This window comes from Archocentrus centrarchus, chromosome 4, assembly GCF_007364275.1.
Source record: "Archocentrus centrarchus isolate MPI-CPG fArcCen1 chromosome 4, fArcCen1, whole genome shotgun sequence".
Classification (NCBI taxonomy): domain Eukaryota; kingdom Metazoa; phylum Chordata; class Actinopteri; order Cichliformes; family Cichlidae; genus Archocentrus; species Archocentrus centrarchus.
The window spans coordinates 19121001-19145911 of record NC_044349.1 but is presented as its reverse complement, the minus strand read 5'-3'; the positions used below and the strand labels follow the sequence as shown (position 1 = coordinate 19145911).

At 41.0% G+C, this 24911-nt stretch overlaps 3 protein-coding genes across 3 annotated transcripts; all 3 read left to right on the top strand.

Moving 5' to 3' along the window:
* LOC115779084 (platelet glycoprotein V-like) lies at nt 1-3121 on the top strand. Its single transcript, XM_030727552.1, has 2 exons — nt 1-99; nt 370-3121. The coding sequence occupies exons 1-2, from the start codon at nt 78-80 to the stop codon at nt 2274-2276; spliced, it is 1929 nt and encodes a 642-aa protein (XP_030583412.1). The 5' UTR covers nt 1-77; the 3' UTR covers nt 2277-3121.
* A 3339-nt stretch (nt 3122-6460) lies between these two features.
* On the top strand, nt 6461-10882 carry LOC115779087 (leucine-rich repeat-containing protein 15-like). The gene is made up of 2 exons (XM_030727559.1): nt 6461-6736; nt 8665-10882. Exon 2 carries the CDS (start codon nt 8669-8671, stop codon nt 10430-10432), a length of 1764 nt encoding a protein of 587 aa, XP_030583419.1. The 5' UTR covers nt 6461-6736; nt 8665-8668; the 3' UTR covers nt 10433-10882.
* An 11465-nt stretch (nt 10883-22347) lies between these two features.
* On the top strand, nt 22348-24654 carry LOC115779093 (leucine-rich repeat-containing protein 15-like). The gene is made up of 2 exons (XM_030727566.1): nt 22348-22490; nt 22627-24654. The coding sequence occupies exon 2, from the start codon at nt 22636-22638 to the stop codon at nt 23971-23973; it is 1338 nt and encodes a 445-aa protein (XP_030583426.1). The 5' UTR covers nt 22348-22490; nt 22627-22635; the 3' UTR covers nt 23974-24654.
* The last annotated feature ends 257 nt before the right edge of the window (nt 24655-24911 follow it).

Sequence of the window (24911 nt, the reverse complement as noted above, 5' to 3'; positions counted from 1 at the left end):
ATTACTTGATAGCTAGAGGGTGCACATCTTTTAACCACAAGAGAGTGGAGCAGCACAGAGCACAGAGCAAACAAACAATGATGGATCTTTACTTCAGAGGTTAGTAGAATATTTATGTTGTTTCAGTTTTCTACTCCAAGTTTGACTGGTCCTTCTTAAACATATCTATGTATTTACTTTAATGTTTTTTGTCTGTTTTGCTTTTGTTTCAGTTTTTAATCATTATTTTTATTACTATGGTGTTTATTATCCTTTGGCTACATCATGAAATTCAGTTGAAGTTTGGTGCTGCAAAATGAGCAGAATTAGTTACTGAAATCTAAGAAGACAAAACGTGTAATCTCACATTTCTTTTTTTTGACTTCCCAGGCACCATGTGGATGATACTCGTGCTATTTACATTTCTACATCTTACCTCAAGCAATTCTTGCCCCAGCGCCTGCCGGTGCACCGATAAAGGTGCTGCCATGTGTGTTGGCCCCACCATCACGGATGTACCACCTTTGCCTCGCCACACATACCTGCTGCAGCTCAGTGGCACAAACATGAATGTCATAAATGAGCGAAGTTTGGCAAATCTGGACCTCCTGCTGCGTTTTGGTCTCATGCAGAGTCATCTACACACTGTCCATCCTCAGGCTTTCCACGTAGCTCCCCAGCTCTTGTCTGTCAAACTGTCATCTAATGATCTCTCTGCCCTTCCTCCTCGAGTGTTCAGTCCACTTACTGCTCTGGAGCAGCTACATTTAAATGGGAACCAATTTGAAAACATCCATCCGGATATGTTTGAAGGACTTGGTGAGTTGAAGGACATGGACCTAAGCCGCAACAACCTCAGGAGTCTTGCTTCAGACATTTTTGATGGATTGACCAACCTCATCTTTCTGAATCTTGGTAGGAACTTCTTAAAGAAGCTTCCGCCTACCATCTTTCACTCTTTGACTAACCTTCGCCATCTTACGCTTTATCACAATGAGCTAGAGGTGCTAGAAGCTGGGATCTTTGATAAACTGATCAACCTTGAGGAGCTAAAACTCCATCATAACCAGATTGCCAGCCTTCCAGCTCAAGTCTTTTGGTCTCTGAGAAACCTGCAAATTCTGACGCTGTCCTCCAACCGATTGCAGGCTGTCCCGGTAAAGAGCTTCTACAACATGCCAAAGTTGAGCAAACTCACCCTTTACAAGAATCCACTTTTATCTCTACCAGTTGAGCTGATGGGTCACATGCCTGACATGAGAGAATTTTATCTATATGGAACCAACCTCACCACTGTTCCTGGAAATTTGTTCACTAACATGTCTGGGCTGTTGATGCTTAACTTCAATTTAAATGACAATCTGAGGGACTTGCCTTCAGATGTTTTCTGCTGTCTTCCCAAACTCCAAAACCTGTCACTAAAATTCAACAACCTCCATCATCTACATCCCCAGCTGTTCTCCAACCTAACCACCCTGAACAAACTACACCTCAATGACAATAAGCTGGATAGCCTACCAGAAAACCTCTTTCACGGTCTTGGAGAGATTCTTGAAATTTTATTGATGAATAACAACCTTAAGAGTCTTCCAGGAGATATCTTCTTGTCAAATACAGCTTTGAAGAATTTGAGTCTAAGTGGCAACCCCTGGGAATGCAATTGTGCTATCAGAGACATTGCAAGATGGATAAGACATAATGAGCATGTCCTTTTTGACAGAGATGATGTGATATGTCACAGTCCAATGTACCAGGTACTGCGTACCCTTGGCTCTCTGCGTGATGAAGAGTTCAGCTTTTGCAGTGTTAAAACATTCAAGATTTCTTTTGAGCCAACGCAACTGCTCCACAACTTGTCAACTGTTGGACAAACATCGCCTTTAACTTCCATAACCACATCACCCGAATCAAGCACCCTTCAAGGTGCTGCCCAGTCCACTCAAGGAGCTACCCAGTCCACTCTAGAGGCTATCCAAATAGTCACCAACAAAACAACGCTCTCAGCAGTATGTTCCACCGAAGTCAGTGCTAAACTTGCTCAGGACATGTCACCTCCTTTTTATGACACATTGGTGCTTGAACAGGGACCTGAGTTTGTGCACCATAACCTTCACAAAGGCTGGGTGTATGTGTGGTTTCTGCCCTCAAACACTACTTTGATTGGGTTCTTCATGTTCTGTCACATCCTTCTAGTAGCTGCAGGCTTGTTATTGATTCTTGCTACTATGTATGGTATGTATCGCCTCAGCAAGGCCATGAATAAGCTAAAGGCTGAGTGTTCTCATGATGAAGGGTAACACACTGTGTTATCAGGCCTGGTGCATATGTAGATAAACTGCCCTCTTCCAGCAACAGATGACAGTGACTGTTGTCTGTTGTGTTTTCGCCCTATAGCTTTTCTTTAGGACTATCAGACTCTGAATGTGGGATTCAAAATATTATAGAGCTAAATCTTGTGGAATATAAAATAAAATAAAAAGTACATTAAGGTAATATTGTATTCAATGCATGTAATACAGTATTTAAAAAAAAAACAGCGCTAAACTAATGTGCGTACATCAATGTCTGTGAGTAGTCAATATGAAACATTTAACTGTCATATATAAAAGTGAATTAAATATTTCAGGAGACAAGCAGCTCAATTTAAAAATATCTCTTTGGACTCTGGACAGTTGTGTGTTTTTTCCCCAATTCTTTTTAACATTTTATAGACCAGAGCTCGGCAACCTTTACTGTCAAAAGCACGTTCAGGCCTACTTTGAAACAGAATGGCCAGTCCTATCTATTTATGTCCATATTAGAAGTAACCTACTTTGACAATAAATAAAGCACACACCTGCCTAATAGATCTAAAAACAGTTAAAAAAAAAAAAGAAAGAAAGAAAGAAAGAAAGGTCAGTTTCAGTTTTATTTGGACTGAAATCCAGCCACATATCAAGCATGCCAGTAGGCCGGCAGCATTAGCAATGAAAGTAAAACAGGTTTTGAAATCCAAAGCTGAGCAGACTAAAGAATAACATTTTTGTGTGCACATCCATGTTAGTCACTGTTACTGAGGTTCAGCAAAATTAAGAGGACAAGGCCCCAGGTGATAGACACAGGCTATGATGCACATATCCAAACTTTAAAAAAAAAAAAAAAATGTAATTTCAGTGTGTATCACCTAAAGAAACGATGTACTGGTAAATAACAATAGTTTATTCCATATTCATCTAGTTTATGTTAATACTACAGAGAGCTAATGAAGATGGGCAAAAGAGCTGCAGGTTCAAGTCCCCTCCCGTTGTAGCCCAACCAATATGTAGTTCATTTTGAAAAACTTAAACAATAATAATTTAGATTTTAAGTTTTAAAATAAGCACATAAAGTGAAAACTTGGTTTCTGACACTCCACTTTTGCTTTCTCCTTGTCTTAAGTCTGCATCATAAAATTCATATACACTGATGGCTATGCTTTGTGTAAATGTACACTTTGCCCACTGTGTCAAGACTACAGGACTTATTTATTGATAATACACATCCATGTTAAAGCTTCAACTCAGTTGATTGTGTTCCTCTAGTGGTGAACACTTAAAACTACAGGAAGAAAGAGAAGAGCCACTTCTGAAAAAACAAAACAGAACACCGACCGTACAGTCTATATTTTTATACATACAGATATATCTTTATTTCAAAATATTGCAATATATATCTATATATATATCATAACTGTTGTTGCCTCACCAATATCTCTTATTGTGAATGTTTTTTTTTTATTTTTAATTTTTTTGGCTATAATTGGTTTTCAAGTGACCAAGGTTATATTTTAGACCCAATGCCTATTATATAATTTCTCCCTATTGACATTCATCTCCAGGCATTTCAAAAAAAAATTATGCTGTGATTCAGCCACATTGTTTATGTTCCATGATATGAAAATTAATTATTAAAGTATGTTTTAAAAAAGAGTCTTCTTTATAGCCCTTTCCAGCACTGTTTTCACTGGCTCACGTCTGTGATCAAACAGCTGAATATTTGCACTATTAAGTAGATGTCTGTGGATTTTTGGGGTATGTTGTTTGACAACAGGGTGCCAGCTGTGTGGGCAGTTGCTGAAAACACCCACCCATTATCTGAATTTCACTTCCTTTTCAGGAATGTGCAAGAAATGTGCTTTCCCCAGAATGAATCACATAACTTTCCCAGGAAGATGAGATCCTCATCTTCATAACAACATTCAACAGGAAACACACTTAAACATGATTTCGCAAGGCCAGTAAGTATAAGTAGCTTTTGAGATTCTTTTGCAAAATTGCCCCTGTAATTTCAAAAGCCTCTATTATGAAACAAAACCACAACAAAGTGCATGTACACTTACCCCATATCTCTTTTTTATACCTGTCCAAGACAGTTCATAACATAACTCACTGTGTTCCAAAAATACTTTAGAAAAACAAAAATCCCTGCCCTTTCATTTTAGCCCTGTACTGACACAAATGTTTCACATGAGAAAGGAAATGACTAAAAGTGAAGCTCATATAATTTGCGACCAGCTCGTCTTTACAGGTGGACTGATGATTCCAGTACACATTGTTCTTTAGACACTAAACACCAGACCATAATTGCCTGATTGACAATAATATTTCAAGCCTTTTAAACCCTGAAAAATGACAACGGATGCTACAAATTCCATGAGAGGTGACTGTATGCCAAAGCGAGCAGCAAACAAAAGAGGATGAATTGGTGAATGGTGCCCAAGTTCATTGCTATGACAACAGGTGATTAGGCCTTTCCAGTAGGCTGAGCTCACACAACAGTGGGCGCACACATGGGGTCAGCACAGGGAACTGCAGGGGCACAAGGAATATTTGATCATTGTGATAAACAAGTGTCTGGATAAAGAAACAAAAAACTGTTGATTCATACCTCTGGGAGGAAAGTTTGCAGTTGTCTGTGATGACCTAAGTTTTACTGTACTGCCAGCTCTGAGCGATTTTCCCAAAGCATATTGGTAAATCTGGAATTACCAGACTCTTGGCTGTAGGGTGGAATTATTATAATGCTCTTAATTGAGCCAAAAAATAAGCTTATTTTTTATTTAGTTTTACCCAAGCTTTGTTAAAGACACCTAGAATAATAACAACACAAAGTGTTTTAATACATTTGTCCTTAGTGTCCACTTAGTTCCGACCAAGTGTCTCCTAAAAAAAACAAAACAAAAAAATCCCAACAGGTTGTAAGTTGGGTCAAGCCAAATTTATGTATCTAAATAGCGATAGAGCAACTATAACTGTAACACACATGTTTCTTTAACCCATCATGGCTAACTTTAATGTGTGAGTTGTACCCACATACGAGGCAGTGATGTGTTTTAAAACTATGTGTGTTTAAGTGTGAAAACAAACAGTCACAGCTTGCTCAAAGGACTCAACTGCAGGACGGGCAGGAAAAAGATTTTACTGAAGAGTTTCAGATTCATCACAGGTGAGTATTTGTAACTATTTGCAGAGTTACAGAGACTGATCAGGCAAAAGATTTCAAGTACATAACATTACTCAACAACAAGAAAACACACTTCAGTTACCAGGAGGCTTTAGTCTCACTACCACTCAGTGTAGTTCAGCAATCCAGCAAGGAATGGAGAAGAGCTTATATATAATGCAGATGAGTGTAAGTGGAATCAGATGTGCCAGTGGATACTAGGACAGCCAAGCCCATACATGGGAGAAAACAAGCACAGCTAACTCACACAAACATACACATAGGGGAGAGACAGCAAGAAGGTGGGTTAGGACCTGAGACAATCAGAGGAACCATGACCGAAACACTAAATTCTTACATTTCAATAAAATTGTATTTGGTGATGAAGACAATCTTACTCCTAAATGTAATTTGTTTGTGTGTAGCCAGTGTAAAAAACAGCAAAACTGCATGTTCAGTCATCCAGAGTACTAATTAGTGAATGCTGCTCATTCAGTTTTGGTTGTTGTTGTTTTGTTTTTGTTTTTTTGCTTGTTTGTTCTTTTTGTTTTTGGGTGGATTGTGTTACAGTCTGTTCCTAAAGTGGACTTGAGGAGGCACCCAAGACTGACACACCCAACCATTTACAAGCATACCACGAGCGCCATACCAAAGATTTGTGCAGATCATACTTTGCGCGTGGGCATACACGCACACACACACACACACACACACACACACACAAGCAACAATACCACAAACTAAAAACACAAAACAATTTCTATTGTTTTGTCTAAACCCAACTGTCACCCTTCCTGTAACTTCCAACATGTGCAATATGAAATAAAAAATAAATAAAATTAGAGTCAGGAAAAAAAAAAGGGTCTTTGCTGAGATGAAGCACAGACCACTCTTCCCAAATACCCATATAAACACAAAATCAATTCAGTCACAGACTGGCACCAGAGGGTGGGGCTTCTGCCTGCTTGACTGAACCCCCCACCACCACCACATTTAGAAAAAAAAAAAGTGAGTGTGTGCAGAGGGGGCAGGGGGACAGCCGGGAAACTAAAGCAGACCAGTGAAGCTCAGGAAAAGGACCTACGAATTTCATGACAGAGAGAGAGCGATAAAAGCTGAATAATGAAAAGATCTGACAGATGACGAAGAACAGGAAAATGTGATGGTGTGAAAGTTCTGACAGTGCTGGAAACTTTCAGAGGATTAGTAAAGCTGAGGAGGAAGGGAGGACGCACATAAAAGGACGCCACACCAACTCACTGTCTCTGTTCACTGATCGTCAGCCGCAGTGCTAGAGGTAAGTTCTGCAAAACAGCATGCTGACCTGTTTATTTAGTGTGTGTTTGTGTTGTGTTTTTTTTTTTTTTCTCTATGTAAGACTCTAGATCTGGCCAGAACAATGAACAGGAAACGAAATAAGATAAATATAGCCTCTGGTAAATAAACAGCCACAGACTTTCATGTAAAATAAAATGTGTTCCAGGATTCATGATCATTAAATGAAATTAATTTTTTGCTAATTATTTTTGATACTTTGAGTACTAATACTATGTCAGCTAAGGTGATCATCAAAAGCATGTTAAATAAAACAAATTCACTCCTGTAGCTTTGCTCCTGCTCTGTGGCAGTTTAGTCTTTTAATGGCACATACTGTTCTGATTATGGAGGGTGGACTGAAAATCTCAGGAATTACTGGTGAACTGGAAATGCTTTATTCCAGTGGGGAAATGACAGTGGTTTTGGTTGGACTGGGATGAGAAAGTATGCCAGAGATGACACATAGTTTAGGTGTTAATTTACTTTTTTTTTTTTTCTTATTTTTAAATCTGTGGGTCATCTGTTTTTTAATGTAGTCAAAATGATCGCATATACAGAAAGGAAGGATACTCAGAGGATGCTTGACTTTTCTGTTTTCTGGAAGTTTGGTAATAAGAAGCCCATCCACAACTTAAGTCTGAACTTTGACCTGCCAGATTCACAGCAGTAAAGAAAGAGGAAGTGTGTGTAGTAGTGAAACTACTGGGCATTTCTTACAGGAAAGGTAACAGAAATAAGAATTATGATAAATGATATAGGTCGTAAAAGATAATGTAAGCATTAAAATATCTTAATAACAATGGAAACACTGACTTCACCCTCAAAGCATGGATTCAGTACACCCCTCCTTTATTGAAAACAGACAAAATGCGTTAAAATTGTGAACAGCTGTGAAGGACCCGTACCATTTTTATGACCGTCTGCTTTTGACGTTAAAAAAAAGAAAAGTGAAAGGGAAGTGAAGTGAAGGGAAGTGAAGTGAAGAAGTCTGATGCCTCAGTTCATTTGAAGGACATACTTTTCTCTTTGGAAAGTTCCTTCCGGGGAGAAACTCTTCTTGCAGCCTAATACATCTCATCCACTAAGCAGCAACTCAAGCTTGCCAACTTTCAGTTGCAGAACTGTGAGTTTGGTAAATTTGTGTGGAGAAGCAGGGCATTATGTTGGCAGGGTTTTGTTTCAAGAACCGTCTGTGCCTCTACAAACAGCGAGAATGGCCTCAGCTTCCAAACATGTGCAGTCTGTGATGTTGAGAAGTAGACAAAACATAGAATTTTGTTTGCTTGTTGAATCAAACTGACAAAATATTCAATACTCACTCCCAAAACTGCAGCAAAATATGAAATGTATGGTCCAAAACTACTGTTGAACAGAAATGCTGCATACAGGGTTTTGATGCCAGAGCCCTGCTGAGCATTTAACAGTCAGTCCTGTTGGCAGGGTTGGTGGGCAGTGCTCTGAGCTACAGGCAACATTGGATTAATTTATGCAAATGTCCCCTTCTTGGATAAAAACAAGAATTCAGAGGCTACAACATGTCGACAGTGTTACTAGTCAGAGTTGCATTTAGTAGAACTTTTTTTTTTATTATGTGGTTATTTAGAGAGCAAAGAATCCCAATTTAGCATGAAATACAAACCTTTTATTTCTTTACAATCTTTACTTTTACATTTTGTGTTTGTCACTTTTGGTGGCATTGTCCTAAACTTTTTTTCAGGCATCTATTGCTGGTCTTCCATGTAAAGCTTTCATACACCACCCCACAGCTTTTAAGCTGTCTTAATAATGTATCCCAAATCACAATTTTTCTTAAATTTGTCAAAACAAAACAAAAAATGGGTCAAATGATACACTGATATGTTAATTGACTTTAACATGTAACCAATCAATATGTTTCTTCTATTTTAGGGTAATGATGGACCTGCCACTGACCCTTCATGTGCTCCTGCTTCTCATGTCCCTCAGCACTGCTGTCTGGGCATGTCCAGATGGATGCAAATGTCCAGGAACTGAAGTTCAATGTATTGGCCTCTCAAACTTCCCCATGGCTATTCCTTCATCTACCACCAAAATCTATTTAGTAAAATGCAGTTTTAACTCTCTGGAGCCAGACGACCTGACTGATTTCTCTAATTCCCTGGATTTGTTACTGATCAAAGATTCTGTTTTGGGGGAAGTGCGTCCTGGCACATTTAATTCCACAACAAATATAGGTTCCTTAACATTAAGTGGTAATGAACTGCTAGATCTCCCAGAAGCCTTGTTTCAAAATCTTCAGAAACTTGAGGTTCTGCAGCTAAACAGCAACAAGCTCTTAGTAATCCGCCCTCAGTGGTTTTCCCTGTTGACAGAGCTTAGATTACTTGACCTTAAAAGAAACCTTTTCACTGCAGTACCCGTGGAAACTCTTCACCCACTGACGAAGCTGCAGCAGCTTTCACTTTCCGGTAACAAAATTAGTCAACTATCGAGAGAAACCTTTAAGGGTCTTTCTCAGATGAAAATCTTACGCCTGAACAAAAACATGCTACATGAACTCCAAGTTGGTAGTTTGGATGACCTTGTAAACCTGGAGGAGCTGTCACTACAAGACAATCTAATCACTCATCTCCACCGTGACCTGTTCTCCAAGACTCTAAAGCTCCAGAAGCTGTTTCTCTCCAACAACAAGCTCACATCTCTCCCAGAAGGAATCTTCCTGAACTTGCCACAGCTTTCCCAGATCTCCTTGTATGAAAACCAGCTGGAGAGTCTGGGTCCAGGAGTGTTTGGGCCAATGGTCCTTCGGGAGTTGTGGCTGTATGACAACAAGCTAAGCCGTGTGGAAGCTGACACGTTCAGGAACCTGACTCAGTTACGCCTCCTAGTCCTCAGTCGTAACCAGATCAGCTATGTATCCACCAGAGCATTTAGAGGGTTGGAACAACTGGGAGAGGTATCACTGCACACCAATCGGCTCACAGCCCTGCAAGCTGGGACTTTTCAGGAACTACCTAATCTGGTCAACATTTCTTTGGAACACAACTTCATAAAGTCCCTCCCTTATGGTTTCCTCCAGGGCCTGACCCACCTGGGACAGATAGACCTGCGAAACAATTCCCTCACTAACCTACCACAGGAGAGTTTAGATGATCTCACTGCATTAGAAGAAGTACTCTTGCAGCAGAACCCCTGGAGGTGTGACAAGCATATTCAGCCACTTAGGGACTGGCTGAAGCAGCACCCATCAAAAGTTAACCAAACCCTTGTTGTGTGTGAAACTCCTTCCAGTCTATCTGGTGAGATGATTGCTCTGCTGCCAGATGAAAACCTGATGTCTCTTAGCTCTACTCAGGAGCCTGTGTTGACCTCAACAGAGAAGAGGAAGAGGCCCCATACACCGCCAACAAAACAAAGCACTCCCTCACCTTCTGTCAAGACGGTGCCCACCGCAGAGCACGAAGAGGTAACCAGCAGTGGACAAGGGAATAATGGAACAGTTTCTCATGATATTTCAATCACCCTGATTGTCATTGCAGTAGTGTGTACTGTCATCATCAGCACTCTAATTATCAGCTGTATCTGCTGGAGGAGAAACAAGAGAGGCAAAGGGAATATTGGCCGCAGAAGTAAGAACTCTGCTGTAGGCTACAACTCAGCAAAAGCACACCAAGAACTTTTAAAGGGGAACTCATAGAGTTGGTTACAAAGCCTCAAAGGCAACAGAAAGTACCAATACAACTGCATCACAAAATAACAAGTAAACAGCTGTGCTTTTGAATTTATTAGCTTTCAGTTTTAGTCATCAGAGTTGCCATCAGTATTCCTTTCTGATTGTGCTTCAAGAAAAGAGAGGACAGCTTACATATTAACTGTAACAACAAATACCAGCTTTTGGACAACCTGGACATTTTTGTGAATGTAAACTGAAACATGCTTCTTTTAGTGAATTGAAGTTTCTGTTTTCTGTTTCCCCCTGTTTCATTATTACTTGTTGCAGCTTGACAGCAGCTTTTGTGCTAACAACACAGCATTTAGCAAACAGTTGAAGTTCTTTGCAAAAGAGCTATAGTATAAAAGATGCAGTTTGGAGTTCACTATAATCAATGCTTCAATAGCCTGAATAAATGCAACACTTCTAATAGGAGCAAGCGTATAGTGTGTTTCTTATTTATTGTGGTTCACCCTTTATGGTATGTATGCAGAACCTAACATCAAGTCTGACATTATTTGTAGGGTGGCACAGTGGTGTGGTGGTAAGCATTGTTGTCTCATAGCAAGAAGGTCTCTCCAGGTACTCGGGCTTCCTCCTGCAATTGTGACTCACTGATATAAATCTGCCATGTAAAAGCACAAAATTTAATTCCCAAGAACAGAGTGATAGTGTTCATTTAGTACTTTCATACTAATATATCAGTTACATTTACTGTCCCCTTGATAAACTCCATTCTACATTTACAACAGCTTTCATTAGGCTGTCATCTATTGAAAGAGGTCATAATAATGTTTGAAATATTTTCAATTTAACATCGATGTCTATTTTGCTTTACCCTGATGTGGGAGGAGGTGCAAACATTTAAAATGAGAACATATTTGCATACTGTACAATATGAAAACATGTGGAGTATGTGATGATAGATCATTATTGAGGTTTTCTGTTCTTTACACAATGCTCCCTAGGAGAAAAACACAATATATCTAGCATACTGTATATTAGAAATTCTTTTGATCATTTTAACTTTATTAATCAGAATATAAAACAGCTGTGGATGATCTTTAAGAAAAATGCTTTAACTCTACAATCTTGGATGCATGCAACAGAGGTGTTCAGTGACTAAAAAACATACGCCTTCATCTTATCTCGAGCTGCAGAAGTGTGCTATGCCATGCCTCTGATGTGACGCAACACACTCACTGCCTGCTGGTCGGTGTTGATATAGGTAATTATTACTGAAGCTCTACTTCTTTGTGTCTTGTTTTTGCTGTGGCTTCATCCTGGGACAAGAAATAATCTGGTAGGTAATTGTTTTCTTTGATATTTGACTGTAAAAACACACAGATTGAAAAATTCAGATTTTTCAGACAAACTGCAATTCTGAATATTATTTTTATTAATTAAACATGATGGTAAAATTATTTTTCTTTTCCTAGAGAACAAGAATGTCAAGAGGAGAAATCACTGTGCTTTTGCTGTTTTTATTGCTTGAGTTTTCACTGGTTCAAACCCAACCATGTAAAAGTGAGCTAGACTGCCCCAAAGAGAACCAGGCAGTTTTTAGCGCAACTACAGAAATCCCACGCTCTTTGAGACCTGTGGTGACAGAAGTCTTTTTTTTGAATAGCCTCATTACAACAATCCCAAAAGGAGCCTTTGCAGAAAACCCACAGCTTGAAAAGGTGGAGTTCATAAACAGTAACATATCATCCATTGAGCTGGGAGCTTTTGAGGGATTGACCAACCTTAAAAATGTTGAGATCTCCAGCAGCAAATTAACATCACTCCCAGTTGGAGTCTTTAATGACCTCAGCAACATGGAGTATCTTGTACTTAAGTCTAACAAGCTCCAAAGACTTGAGAAAGGTTTGTTTGAAGGTCTTAACAATTTAAAACAGCTCCTGTTACATGGCAATGAGATTCAGTCCATTGAAGATGAGGCATTTAATGGTCTTGGCAACCTTCTGCTGCTCCATTTAGGTAAAAACAACCTCACTGCTGTATCAACTCACTGGTTCTCAAACCTGAATAAACTGGAGATATTTCGACTTTATGAGAATCAGCTGACCACCATTCCTGAAGACATATTTCAGAATTTACCAAACCTAATGGAAATTGGCTTGTATGGAAACCAAATAGAAGAATTACCACCCAATCTGTTTCCTCATAAAGATAAACTGAATAAACTGTTTTTGGAAAATAATCTTCTAACTACTTTACCTGAGGGATATTTTGTTGGCTTATCTCAGCTTAAAATGCTGACCTTGAAGGGTAACAGGCTGAGAAGTCTGCCACCAGTACTCTTTGGAGAAATGCCTAAATTAACTGAACTAAGCTTCCAGCAAAACAATCTCTCCAGTCTCCCTAAAGGAATATTCAGCACTCTGAAGAAAGTCAGGAAGCTGGACCTGTCGAAGAATAAATTTGTCACCATGTTCGCTGAATACTTTGAAGGCCCAGAAAAGCTCACAGAACTGAATCTACAGAACAACATGTTACAGTCGCTGGATGAGGACGTGTTTGAAAAGTTACAATCACTAACCACTCTCAAGCTTGCTCACAACAACCTCCAGACGCTTCCTGGAGATATTTTTGAGCCACTAGGAAAACTCAGGAGGCTTGACCTCAGTAACAATCCTTGGCTCTGTGACTGTAATCTGATAGACTTTCATAACTGGATGAGAACAAATGCTGAAAAGCTCACATCTCCTGTGGTCTGTGACTATCCTGAACATCTAAAAGGGACGGAAATGAACTCATTAACAGAGGATCAACTTATCTGTCCAACCCTTCCCCCAACAACCACCACAACAACTACAACTGCACCCACAACTACACCCACAACCACCACCACGACCACAACAACTACACCCACAACCACTCCAACTACAACTACACCCACAACTACCACAACAACTACACCTACAACCACCCCAACCACAACAACTACAACCACTCCAACCACAACTGTGCCTACAACTACCCTAACTACAACTACACCCACAACCATGCCAACCACAACTACACCTACAACCACCCCAACCACAACAACTACAACCACTCCAACCACAACTGTGCCCACAACTACCCTAACTACAACTACACCCACAACCATGCCAACCACAACTACACCTACAACCACCCCAACCACAACTACAACCACTCCAACCACAACTGTGCCTACAACTACCCTAACTACAACTACACCCACAACCATTCCAACCACAACTACACCCGCAACTACCACAACTACACCTACAACCACCCCAACCACAACAACTACAATCACTCCAGCCACAACTGTGCCTACAACTACCCCAACCACAACTGTACTCACAACTACCCCGATCACAACTACACCCACAACCATGCCAACAACAACTGCACCCACAACTACCACAACAACTACACCTACAACCATTCCAACCACAACTACAGCAACTACAACGACTTCAGCCACAACTGTACCTACAACTACACCTACAACCACCCCAACCACAACTACAATGACTTCAGCCACAACTGTACCTGCAACTACACCAACCACAGCTGCACCCACAACCACCCAAACCACAACTGCACCTACAACTACTACAAAAACAACGACAACTACATCTACAACAACCACACTCAGGACCACCCCAATACTTACACCTCCTCCAGCCACTCTTTCGGTCTTCTCCTGTCCAAATGCAACAGCCACTATGAAGCCACCATCTTCCTTTGTGCATCAAGACAGCGTAAAAGTTCAGCAGTGCAAAGCTCACATGAAGATTTACATTGCAATTCTAGTGGTGGAGATTACCTTCACATTGGCACTGGCTAAGTTTACCATATCTCTTTGTTGCCTACTACAGCGCAGAGAGAGGTTGTACCACAGAGTGAAACTCACCCGCTTCTCCTACAGGAGAGAGGTCATCCTACGGCCTCTACGAGAGGCAGAGACCCGTGGACTTTGAACTACAGCAGCATTTTATAGGAAGTTTACAGTTTCATCACCATGATGGTAAATTGGCCAGTAGCTGTCGTGTGGCCTGTCAAAACATCCTTAAACCTGTAATAATTGATTTTAGGTGGGGGGCAATGAACTAATGAGATTGAAAAAGAATAAGAAATGATAATGATGCATCTGCATGCATTAGGTATATTTAACCTAATAGCCTTGGTAAAATGTCTTGTTTCTGGATGTTTTCTCTTTTTCACAATGCATTTGCTGTATTAAGAAAGAAAAAATCTTAAAAATGTATTTGTTTGTGATATTGTGTGATAAACGTATTACAACGTCTATAATTAAAAAACGTTCCTGAAATTCTGACTAGTCATTTCTGAAATTTCCTTTAACTTACTCTTATATGAGGAGGGTGGCAAAGATGCATGAGACCTCCTCACTAGTATTCACAAAAACAAAAAAAAACAACAAAAAAACAAAAAACAAGAGGAGCTGAACTTAGGAAATGTTCTGCAAATTAGAGACATTGCAAAAGATAGAATGAAATGTAATGGCTTGATTCATCTGCATACACAACAGCAGTGTTTTTCCTCTTAAGTTTAGGTTCTGTGTAAGCACTGACTCATTAGAAAAGAAAAAAAAATATTGCACATTTCCCAACAATGTCTAAACTATCTTTTACAGAAAAACAAGTGAAGTTCTTAGCTCATAATTTCATAAATAGTGGAAAACTGGAGACAAGTGTGTGTGTGTGTGTGTGTGTGAGAGAGAGAGAGAGAGAGAGAGAGAGTAGAGATCAATTTATCTACTCTCTTTACTGCTAGTCTAATTTCCTTATAATGAAGTTGGTTTTTTTTCAGTTAGCAGAATAATAGCAATGACAATAAACTAAACAAACTTTGATGGAGTTCAGCTTTACATTCATTCAAGCATGTAAACCTTTTGTCTTTTTCAATATACCCCCAAAGACTAAAAAGGGTTACGCAGTCCTACACACCTCCTACATTTTTATACTTCATACTTAGTGGTTTAATTTCAGAGGTTACAGGCAGTGTCAGCCATGCCAAGCAATGGACAGTGCACAAGAGAAACGGATGTCAGGTGTGATGTGTGACAGAGGGTGTTGGATTATAAATGACCATCAAACAACACTGAGAATCACTCTATGTATTTCCTTCACATGAGCACAGAATGTACTGTATAACTCATACTGCACCTCACACAGTGTGTGAAACAAGCAAGGAGCACTGTGGGTGGGGGTTTTCTTGCTTTGAGTGACACCAGCTGCACACGCTTATGTAACCTTCCTAATAAAAGTAGCTGGGAGACATCCCTTCCTTAGAGCATAGACAACTCTGTACTGTGCAGACTTGGGCCTTGCTCTCCCAGCTGGTAAAAAAGATACTCACGTCTCTTGTGTGTTTTCTTAATAGGTCTCTTCTAAACGGGTCAGAACCCAACAGAGGGACAGCAGCAAGAGTGAAAGGGAAGATTTACAAGATGGTAGTGAGACTTGCAGCACTAACAAAAAGACAGCACACAGAATTAGGGACTGCCAAAATAAAACAGGAAGTGACCAAACATGACACAAACACAGACTTGACACAACACAGGGAAGCAGGTAAACAGAAGGATATACACACAAACAGACACATGGGGACATGGTGATAACACAGGAATTCAAGGGATGCCACAAACCAAAATCCTAAACAGAACTCAAAACGCACACACTACAAAAACAAGGAATAACCAATGCTCCAAAAAATAACATGAAAATACGAACACTAAAGATATTAATAACAGAACTTAAATAACCATCATACCCTGTTGAGTTTAAACCCTTAACACATAAAACAAAATATAGTAAGATAACTATCTTATAGTAAGATAAGATCCCTAAAGGCAGGAGGAGGAAGAGGAAGAACGAGAAGAACAAAAACAAGGCCTTGTCAAGTTGAAAGACATTGTAGAAACTTCAGCAACAGTTTTTAAAAGATTTAAGTGAATGTATGTAAACTTTTGACACTTTGTGGATTAGAGAAAATCTAAAATAAATCCAAACTTGTGAAGTGAATTCTCGTTTTTTTAATTAAAGTAATTAAAATCATTATTGTATGCTGTATAATCATTCCACCCTGGAAAACAAACAGTTCAAAAAAATAATTAAAAGCCCAAAATTACAATGAGATTCATCCCTATGATGAGCGTATGTAAACTTCTGACCACAACTGTACTCACTGGTACAAATTTTCAGTTATTTTGCTCCAAAACGTGTGCCTCTGAACATAGTGCTGTGCTGGAAGAGGCTACAAAGAGAAAGTTAAAAACAAAAACAATTCAACAATTAATTTTTGTGGAATTAAATATAAAAAATATAGCAGAATCAAAGCATAAATGATTTTGTTTAAATGCCATATAAGGAGAAATGATATAATAGGCATTGGGTGTATGAAATATAGCCTCGGTCACTTGAAAAGAGATTATAGATGAATTACAAAAAACATTCAAAATAACAGAGATATTGGTGAGGCAGTAAGAATGTAATGACATATATCTTTCAATATTTTTGAATACAGATAGATATCAGTATATAATACATATGTAAAGACAAAGACAGTTACTGGAAAAACATGATAGGTATGGGATCAGAGGAACTTTTTATTCCTGGGTAAAAAGGAAATTGGCAACTGTGTTCAACTAAATCACATAGTTTCTGAATTTAAGACTATAACGTGGAATACCACAAGGTTTTGTGATTGGGCTAAAACTCTTTATTATCTTCATAAACAATATTTGTAATATTTCTAATTTATTGGGGTTTATTATGTTTGCAGATGACACAATAGTTTATTTTGGTAAAAATTTGAATGAACTTTTGGCATTGATAGAGGAGGAACTAAAGCTACTCAAAACTTAGTTTGATGGTAACAAATTGTCTCAATTATCAAAAACTAAATTTATGGTATTTAAAAAAACAGTATTTAAAGACACAATTACATAAAGTTAAAAATCTCAAAGACACTTGATATTTTGCATAACATTAAAGATTTAAAGACATAGTTTATTAGAAAATAATTCAAATAATGTTTAATGCTAAATCAAAGACCCTGCCAGACTGTGCACAAAAAATATTATGTACTTCAGGAAACTAAATAAAGTCTAAAAAAAAAGTAGCTTAGGCCAGAAAAGGGTTGAAACAGAAATGCTTGTCTGTTCTTGGAGCTCAGATGTGGAATAATGTTAGCCCAGACATGAAAACATGTAATTCATTATTTATTTTCAAAAAGAATATCTTACAATATGTTTCGTATAGTTATATGATTGAATTAACGTTTTTTGGGGATGAAGGTTGCAAAACTTTTTTTTTGTATTTTCTTATATAAAAGGTAATTTGTAAATAGGTGTAAGCTTCTGTTTCTGCCTGTTTTGGTCTCATTTACTGATTGTCAGATGTGCATTTATAATTGATTATTTGTTTTTGTGTGACTGAAACAAAAAATATACTGAACTGAACTGAACTGAACTGAAAACACACTATATTGCCAAAAGTATTTTCTTGTCTGCCTTCACACGCATATGAACTTGAGTGACGTCCCATTCTTAATCCATAGGGTTTAATATGATGTTGGCCCACCCTTTGCAGCTATGACAGCTTCTGGAAAGGCTTTCCACAAGGTTTAGAATTTCTGATCATTCTTCCAGAAGGGCATTTATGAGGTCAGACCCTGATGTTGGACAAGAAGACCTGGCTCGTAGTGTCTGCTCTAATTTATCCCAGAATTGTTCTACTGGGTTGAGGTCAGGACTCTGTGCAGGGCAGTCAAGTGCTTCCACACCAAACTCGCTCATCCATGTCTTTACTATATGGACCTTGCTTTGCAATGGTGTGCGGTTATGTCAGAACAAGAAGGGGCCATCCCCAAACTTCCCACAAAACTGGCAGCATGAAATTGTCCAAAATGTCTTGGTATACTTGGTTGTGAGTTCCTTTCACTGGAACTAACAACAACCCCTGAACCTGAACAACAACCCCACATCATAATCCCCCCTCCACCAAATTACACTTGGCACAATGCAGTCAGACAAGTACCGTTCTCTTGGCAACCGCAAAACCCAGGCCCAGACATTTTCATGGTCACAGGTATATAAAACCAAGCACCTAGGAATGCAGAATGCATCGGGTCTACACAATCTGCAAGGATTGTGAGGGTTCAGAGGTGATTTCTGGCTACATACCCCACAAAGACCTGATGTCTAATTCTGGCCTTAGACTTCTGTGTCAGGTCTTTGCACAAAAGACTCCCACATCAGAATGCTGTTCATAAATTTTAGCTCAGCATTCAACACCATTATCCCTCAACAACTTATTCATAAATTGGACCATCTGGGCCTCAGCAGTTCACTATTTAACTGGCTGTTGAACTCTCTCACTGGGAGACCAAAAGCAGTCAGAGTTGGCAGTAACACCTCAAGCACTATCTTGCTGAGCACAGGAGCCCCTCAGAGATGCGTGCTCAGCCCCTGCTTTTTACTTTGCTGGGTGTGCAGATTTCAGATGATCTCTTCTGGACCACCAACTCTGCTGCACTGGCAAGAAAGCCCAACAACACCTCTACTACCTCCTGAGGAGAGCGAGAGCTCCAGCACCCATCATGGTCACTTTTTACAGGAGTATTGTTGAGAGTGTCTTAACCAGCTGCATCACTGTGTGGTTCAGAAGCTGCACAGCCTCCAGATGGAAGACCCTGCTGCACATAGTGAAGGCTGCTGAAAAGATCATTGGCACCCACCTTCCCTCCCCCTGGACGTATACAACACCCGCCTCGCCCACATTGCAGTCAGTGCTGTGGGTGACCCCACCCACCCCTCAAACAGCCTGTTCAGTCTCCTTCCGTCAGGGCGGAGGTTCAGGAGCCTTCGGGCCTCCTCCACTAGACTGAGCAGCAGCTTCTCCCACCAGGCTGTCAGGAAGCTGAACTCTGCCCTCTCTGCTACCCAGATTACTAGATAGTAATCTGCTGCCCCAAACACACACACACTTTTACCATACCCCCCAGCACCAGCCACCTTACTTCACCATACTTTACTTAGTTATGATTTATCTACAACAAATGCATTGCTGCTACCAGTTACTGTGTATAGTTAATGTGTATGTATTGTGTTACTGTGTATGTATATTGAACATTTTAACATTTTGATCTATTATGAATATATTGTCTAGATTTTCAGTATATATTGTATATTTTAAACTGAACACACTCTTTGCAAACCGTGGGAAAATGTAATTTCAGTTCTCCATCTCTCTTGTACATCCAGCAGCAATTGACAATAAAAACTGAGTTAAGGGGTGGGTGAGGACTCCGGATGCCTAGGTAGCTGGTAGCCTCCTGAGACTGGAGTCCTGGGGCGACCTTCTGGTGATGTCTGTGTGCCTGTCCTGGTTGATGGTGGTGGGGGCTTGGATGATGCTGCCTTCGGTCCTGGGGTGTGGGCGGGGTGCTTGGGGGGGTGGTGCCGGCCCTCGGTCGGTTGGCTGGTCTTCCCTGTATGGCTTGGGGGCTGGGGTCTGGGGCCCCGACACTGGGGCCGCGCCGGCTCCCGGTGGGTCCCCCCTGGCGCGGGGGGGGCCTCTGCTGTCCAGGCCGCGCCACCTGGTGGGGTGGGTTGGCCTGGCGTCGGGATGTCCGGTCTACGCTTTTGGGGCCCTGGGGTGCCTGCATTGCAGGGGGGTGGGGTGGGGGATGGGGCCACGGTGGGGTGGTTGGGGGGGACTGGGCACTGTATGTCCATGCCCAGGCCAGTATGTCCTGTTGCCTGTTTGTGTCTGTTGTTGAGTGAATGGGCATCTAGGGGGAGCGGGCCGCCCTCTGCAGTGGGGGCGAGGGCGCCAACCTCGGGTGCTGCAGTGCTCCGGGATGCTGTCACCGCGGCCCCGGGCTCACCTCCCCCTGCCCTGTGCTGGGGTGTGGGAGGTCGGGGTGCCTATTGAGCCAGCGGACAGCTGGCTCTCTTCTTCCAGGATTCTTCCTGGTCCCCCCCCCCCCCCCCCCTCCCCCTCCCCATACACAAACACACACACACACAGAATACACATCACTCACAGATGTAGGATGGAGAGGCCACGTGGAGAGCTGCACCACCACTTGCCTCTCCGTTTTAATTGCACTTTAGTCATTATAACTCACAACACATACACACTTACAACCTGATACACATAGGACCTTTGGGGCAGGCATGTTACTCAGAGGTTGATGAGGTGGGGCCGCTGAGGTGGCCCCACTCGGATCCTCGTCACTGTCTGTCCCCAAATTTTATTTGCACTTTAGACATGGAGGGTTTTGGGGGGGCAGTGTGGGTTAGGGTTAGGGTTAGGGTTAGCACTGACGACCAACAGTTGGTGCTTGTGGCATAACTGTCCCCTCAATTTTAACCGCACCCTATACACCTCATTCACTCACAAACATTAACACATAGACCTACAAGTTGGGGAGGAGGAGGGGTGGATGGGTCATCTTACACCCCGATTTCTTGTGTCTCGCCCAGGGTAGGGGTCGGGTGGTTCCTTGGGGACCGGGCTGGTGGCGTTCTGGGGTCGCTGTTGGCCCTGGGGTGGTTTCCACTTGCCCCGTCTTCAGAGGGTGGGTAGCTATGGATGAATGTGTGTCTTTGTGTATTTGTCACCGTCTCCGTGAGTATGGGTGGGTGAGTGAATGTGTATGTATGGCATATCTGTGTGTGGGTAAGTATGTATGGGCATGTATGAGTATCTGTGCATAAATGTGTACAAGGGTGTCTGGGTGTGTTTGTATGTATGGCTGGACCTGGGTCTGGGCCTTGTGCCTTGCCTCCTGGCCGCTCCTTGCTGGTTGCCTCCTCCCCCCTACCCCCCTGGGATGGGGGTGCCTCAGGGTTCCTGGGTGGGGCTGGATGTTCTGGCATGGGTGCTGGCCTGCCCCCCTTGGGGGTGCGGTGCGGGGCTGCGTTGGCTTCTTCGGCGTGGGGGGGGGCTCTGTGGAGGGTCGGGCGGTCCTTGGGTGCCGTGGGCCCGGGGGCCCTGCCGCCGGCCAGTGCAGGGGGCTGGCCGCTGGGGGGGGACTGGCTTCTCATCGCCTTGGGTTCCCTGGAGCCCTTGCTCCTCGACTGGGGGGGCTCCGTCTGAGACCACCCTCTCCCGTCTGCTGGGGTGGGTGTGCGGTTGTCTTTGGACTGAGTGGCCGGGGGTCTTCCTGGCTCTTGGTGGGCTGCTGGTGGCCTGGGTTTCCGGGGGCTTTCCGTACCTGCCTCTGGCTTCTGATGGGTGGAGCTGCAGCGTTTTGCCCTCATTGGTAAGTACGTTCCATGACACAGACACAAACATGACACAGACACAAACGCCCACTCAATCACAACTCAACAAAATTGTTGGTGTGCGTAACATGCTTTGTTAGTTTTGTTTTTCACACACAAATTTATTTTTGCAAGTATTAATAGTATTTTTTTATGTTAAAGTGATGAACTATCTGATTAATAGACTTGTGCTCTTTCCCCTTTTTTTTTTTTTTTTTTTTTTTTCTTCTCTCCTTTTTTTGCTCCCTTTCTCTCTCCCTTTTTCTTTTCTTTATTTTCCTCTTCTTCAGCCTGTCAGCTCTGGCTGTTACATTGTATGTGAAAAAATAACTCAGATAAATAAAATAAAGGGTTAAAACATCAACAAGAAGAGCCTATTGAGAACCTATAGAGCTCATCTTGAAATAGCAAATATGTTTGGCACAACAACGCATTCAGATCACAGTTCTGCTTGCAAGATCTACCAGACATGACAGGCTTAATTAAAAAAAAAAAAAAAAAAAAAAAAAAAAAAAAAAAACTGAGTTAAGTTGAATTGAGTTGGTATGTTGAACTCTCCTCGTAGTACAGGTCTGAGATGTTCAGTGACTAAAAAACATACGCCTTCATCTTATCTCGAGCTGCAGAAGTGTGCTATGCCATATGATGTGATGCAACACACTCACTGCCTGCTGGTCGGTGTTGATATAGGTAATTATTACTGAAGCTCTACTTCTTTGTGTCTTGTTTTTGCTGTGGCTTCATCCTGGGACAAGAAATAATCTGGTGGGTAATTGTTTTCTTTGATATTTGACATTAAAAACACACAGATTGAAAAATTCAGATTTTTCAGACAAACTGCAATTCTGAATATTATTTTTATTAATTAAACATGATGGTAAAATTATTTTTCTTTTCCTAGAGAACAAGAATGTCAAGAGGAGAAATCACTGTGCTTTTGCTGTTTTTATTGCTTGAGTTTTCACTGGTTCAAACCCAACCATGTAAAAGTGAGCTAGACTGCCCCAAAGAGAACCAGGCAGTTTTTAGCGCAACTACAGAAATCCCACGCTCTTTGAGACCTGTGGTGACAGAAGTCTTTTTTTTGAATAGCCTCATTACAACAATCCCAAAAGGAGCCTTTGCAGAAAACCCACAGCTTGAAAAGGTGGAGTTCATAAACAGTAACATATCATCCATTGAGCTGGGAGCTTTTGAGGGATTGACCAACCTTAAAAATGTTGAGATCTCCAGCAGCAAATTAACATCACTCCCAGTTGGAGTCTTTAATGACCTCAGCAACATGGAGTATCTTGTACTTAAGTCTAACAAGCTCCAAAGACTTGAGAAAGGTTTGTTTGAAGGTCTTAACAATTTAAAACAGCTCCTGTTACATGGCAATGAGATTCAGTCCATTGAAGATGAGGCATTTGATGGTCTTGGCAACCTTCTGCTGCTCCATTTAGGTAAAAACAACCTCACTGCTGTATCAACTCACTGGTTCTCAAACCTGAATAAACTGGAGATATTTCGACTTTACGAGAATCAGCTGACCACCATTCCTGAAGACATATTTCAGAATTTACCAAACCTAATGGAAATTGGCTTGTATGGAAACCAAATAGAAGAATTACCACCCAATCTGTTTCCTCATAAAGATAAACTGAATAAACTGTTTTTGGAAAATAATCTTCTAACTACTTTACCTGAGGGATATTTTGTTGGCTTATCTCAGCTTAAAATGCTGACCTTGAAGGGTAACAGGCTGAGAAGTCTGCCACCAGTACTCTTTGGAGAAATGCCTAAATTAACTGAACTAAGCTTCCAGCAAAACAATCTCTCCAGTCTCCCTAAAGGAATATTCAGCACTCTGAAGAAAGTCAGGAAGCTGGACCTGTCAAAGAATAAATTTGTCACCGTGTTCGCTGAATACTTTGAAGGCCCAGAAAAGCTCACAGAACTGAATCTACAGAACAACATGTTACAGTCGCTGGATGAGGACGTGTTTGAAAAGTTACAATCACTAACCACTCTCAAGCTTGCTCACAACAACCTCCAGATGCTTCCTGGAGATATTTTTAAACCATTAGGAAAACTCAGGAGGTTTGACCTCAGTAACAATCCTTGGCTCTGTGACTATAATCTGGTAGATTTTCACAGCTGGATGAGAACAAATGCTGAAAAGCTCACATCTCCTGTGGTCTGTGACTATCCTGAACATCTAAAAGGGACAGAAATGAACTCATTAACAGAGGATCAACTTATTTGAAAAACCCTTCCCTCAACAACCACCACAACAACTACAACTGCACCTACAACTACACCCACAACCACCATGCTAACTGCCATTATCATCTCCTGTCATCTGTGACTGCCAGAATCAGAATACTCCACAACCACCATCCCTAACCACTCCAACAACTGCACCCAAGATTGCGCAATCAAGAACCACCCCAATAATTACACCTCCTCCAACCACTTCAGTGATGTTTGCATTTTTATGTTCATGCATTTTTTCTCAATTTTTTTGAGTATTTAGTTTTTAGTTCCAGTTACTGTTTGTATGAAAGTTTATTTGGCCCTTGAGTGTCTCTGTTTGATTATTGTGTGTTTAGTGTTTTTGAGTCTGTCCTGATTTCAGCATCTTCCTGTTCCAGATATTATTTCTCACATCCTGTGTTATTTGGTAGTCATTTGTCTCTTGTATTCACTTTGACTTCTTGCGTTTCATTATCTTGATTACAATCAGCTGTGTCTCAACACCATCCTGTTTCCACTTCCCTCGTCCGCTTGTGTATTTGTAGCCTCCCTGTGCCCTCCTTTGTATCAAACTGTGTATCGTATGTGGTTTCCTTAGTTTATTCCTAGAATTCCTAGTGTTCAGTGTTTTCTTTGGATTTTGAAGTTTGCTAATCAGCTTCAATAAAGGCTCATCTTTTGTTCTGTTTTATCTGCTTTAGAGTTCATTTGGGTCCTCCTCTTCTACACACTCCCACCTCATACAAGCAACCACGTGCGTTCAAACATAGACTTAGTTTATGTACAAATTTGATATGAGGTCAGCAAGTACAATGTAGGTATCCTGCTTTAGGATCATATATTAATGCTTATATAACAACAAAAATGCTGTAAAATTGATTGCTGCTAAGAGGAAAAAAATCAAGAGATAAAGCTGTGTCTAAGAATCTATATTTACTGCTGATACTC

Excerpts from the sequence above, each read along its gene's own strand:
- LOC115779084 (XM_030727552.1), top strand. The coding sequence starts at position 78 with ATGATGGATCTTTACTTCAGAG. Across the intron at positions 100-369 it reads GATGGATCTTTACTTCAGAG|GCACCATGTGGATGATACTC; the intron begins GTTAGTAGAATA and ends TTGACTTCCCAG.
- LOC115779087 (XM_030727559.1), top strand. The coding sequence starts at position 8,669 with ATGATGGACCTGCCACTGACCCTTCATGTGCTCCTGCTTCTCATGTCC.
- LOC115779093 (XM_030727566.1), top strand. The coding sequence starts at position 22,636 with ATGTCAAGAGGAGAAATCACTGTGCTTTTGCTGTTTTTATTGCTTGAG.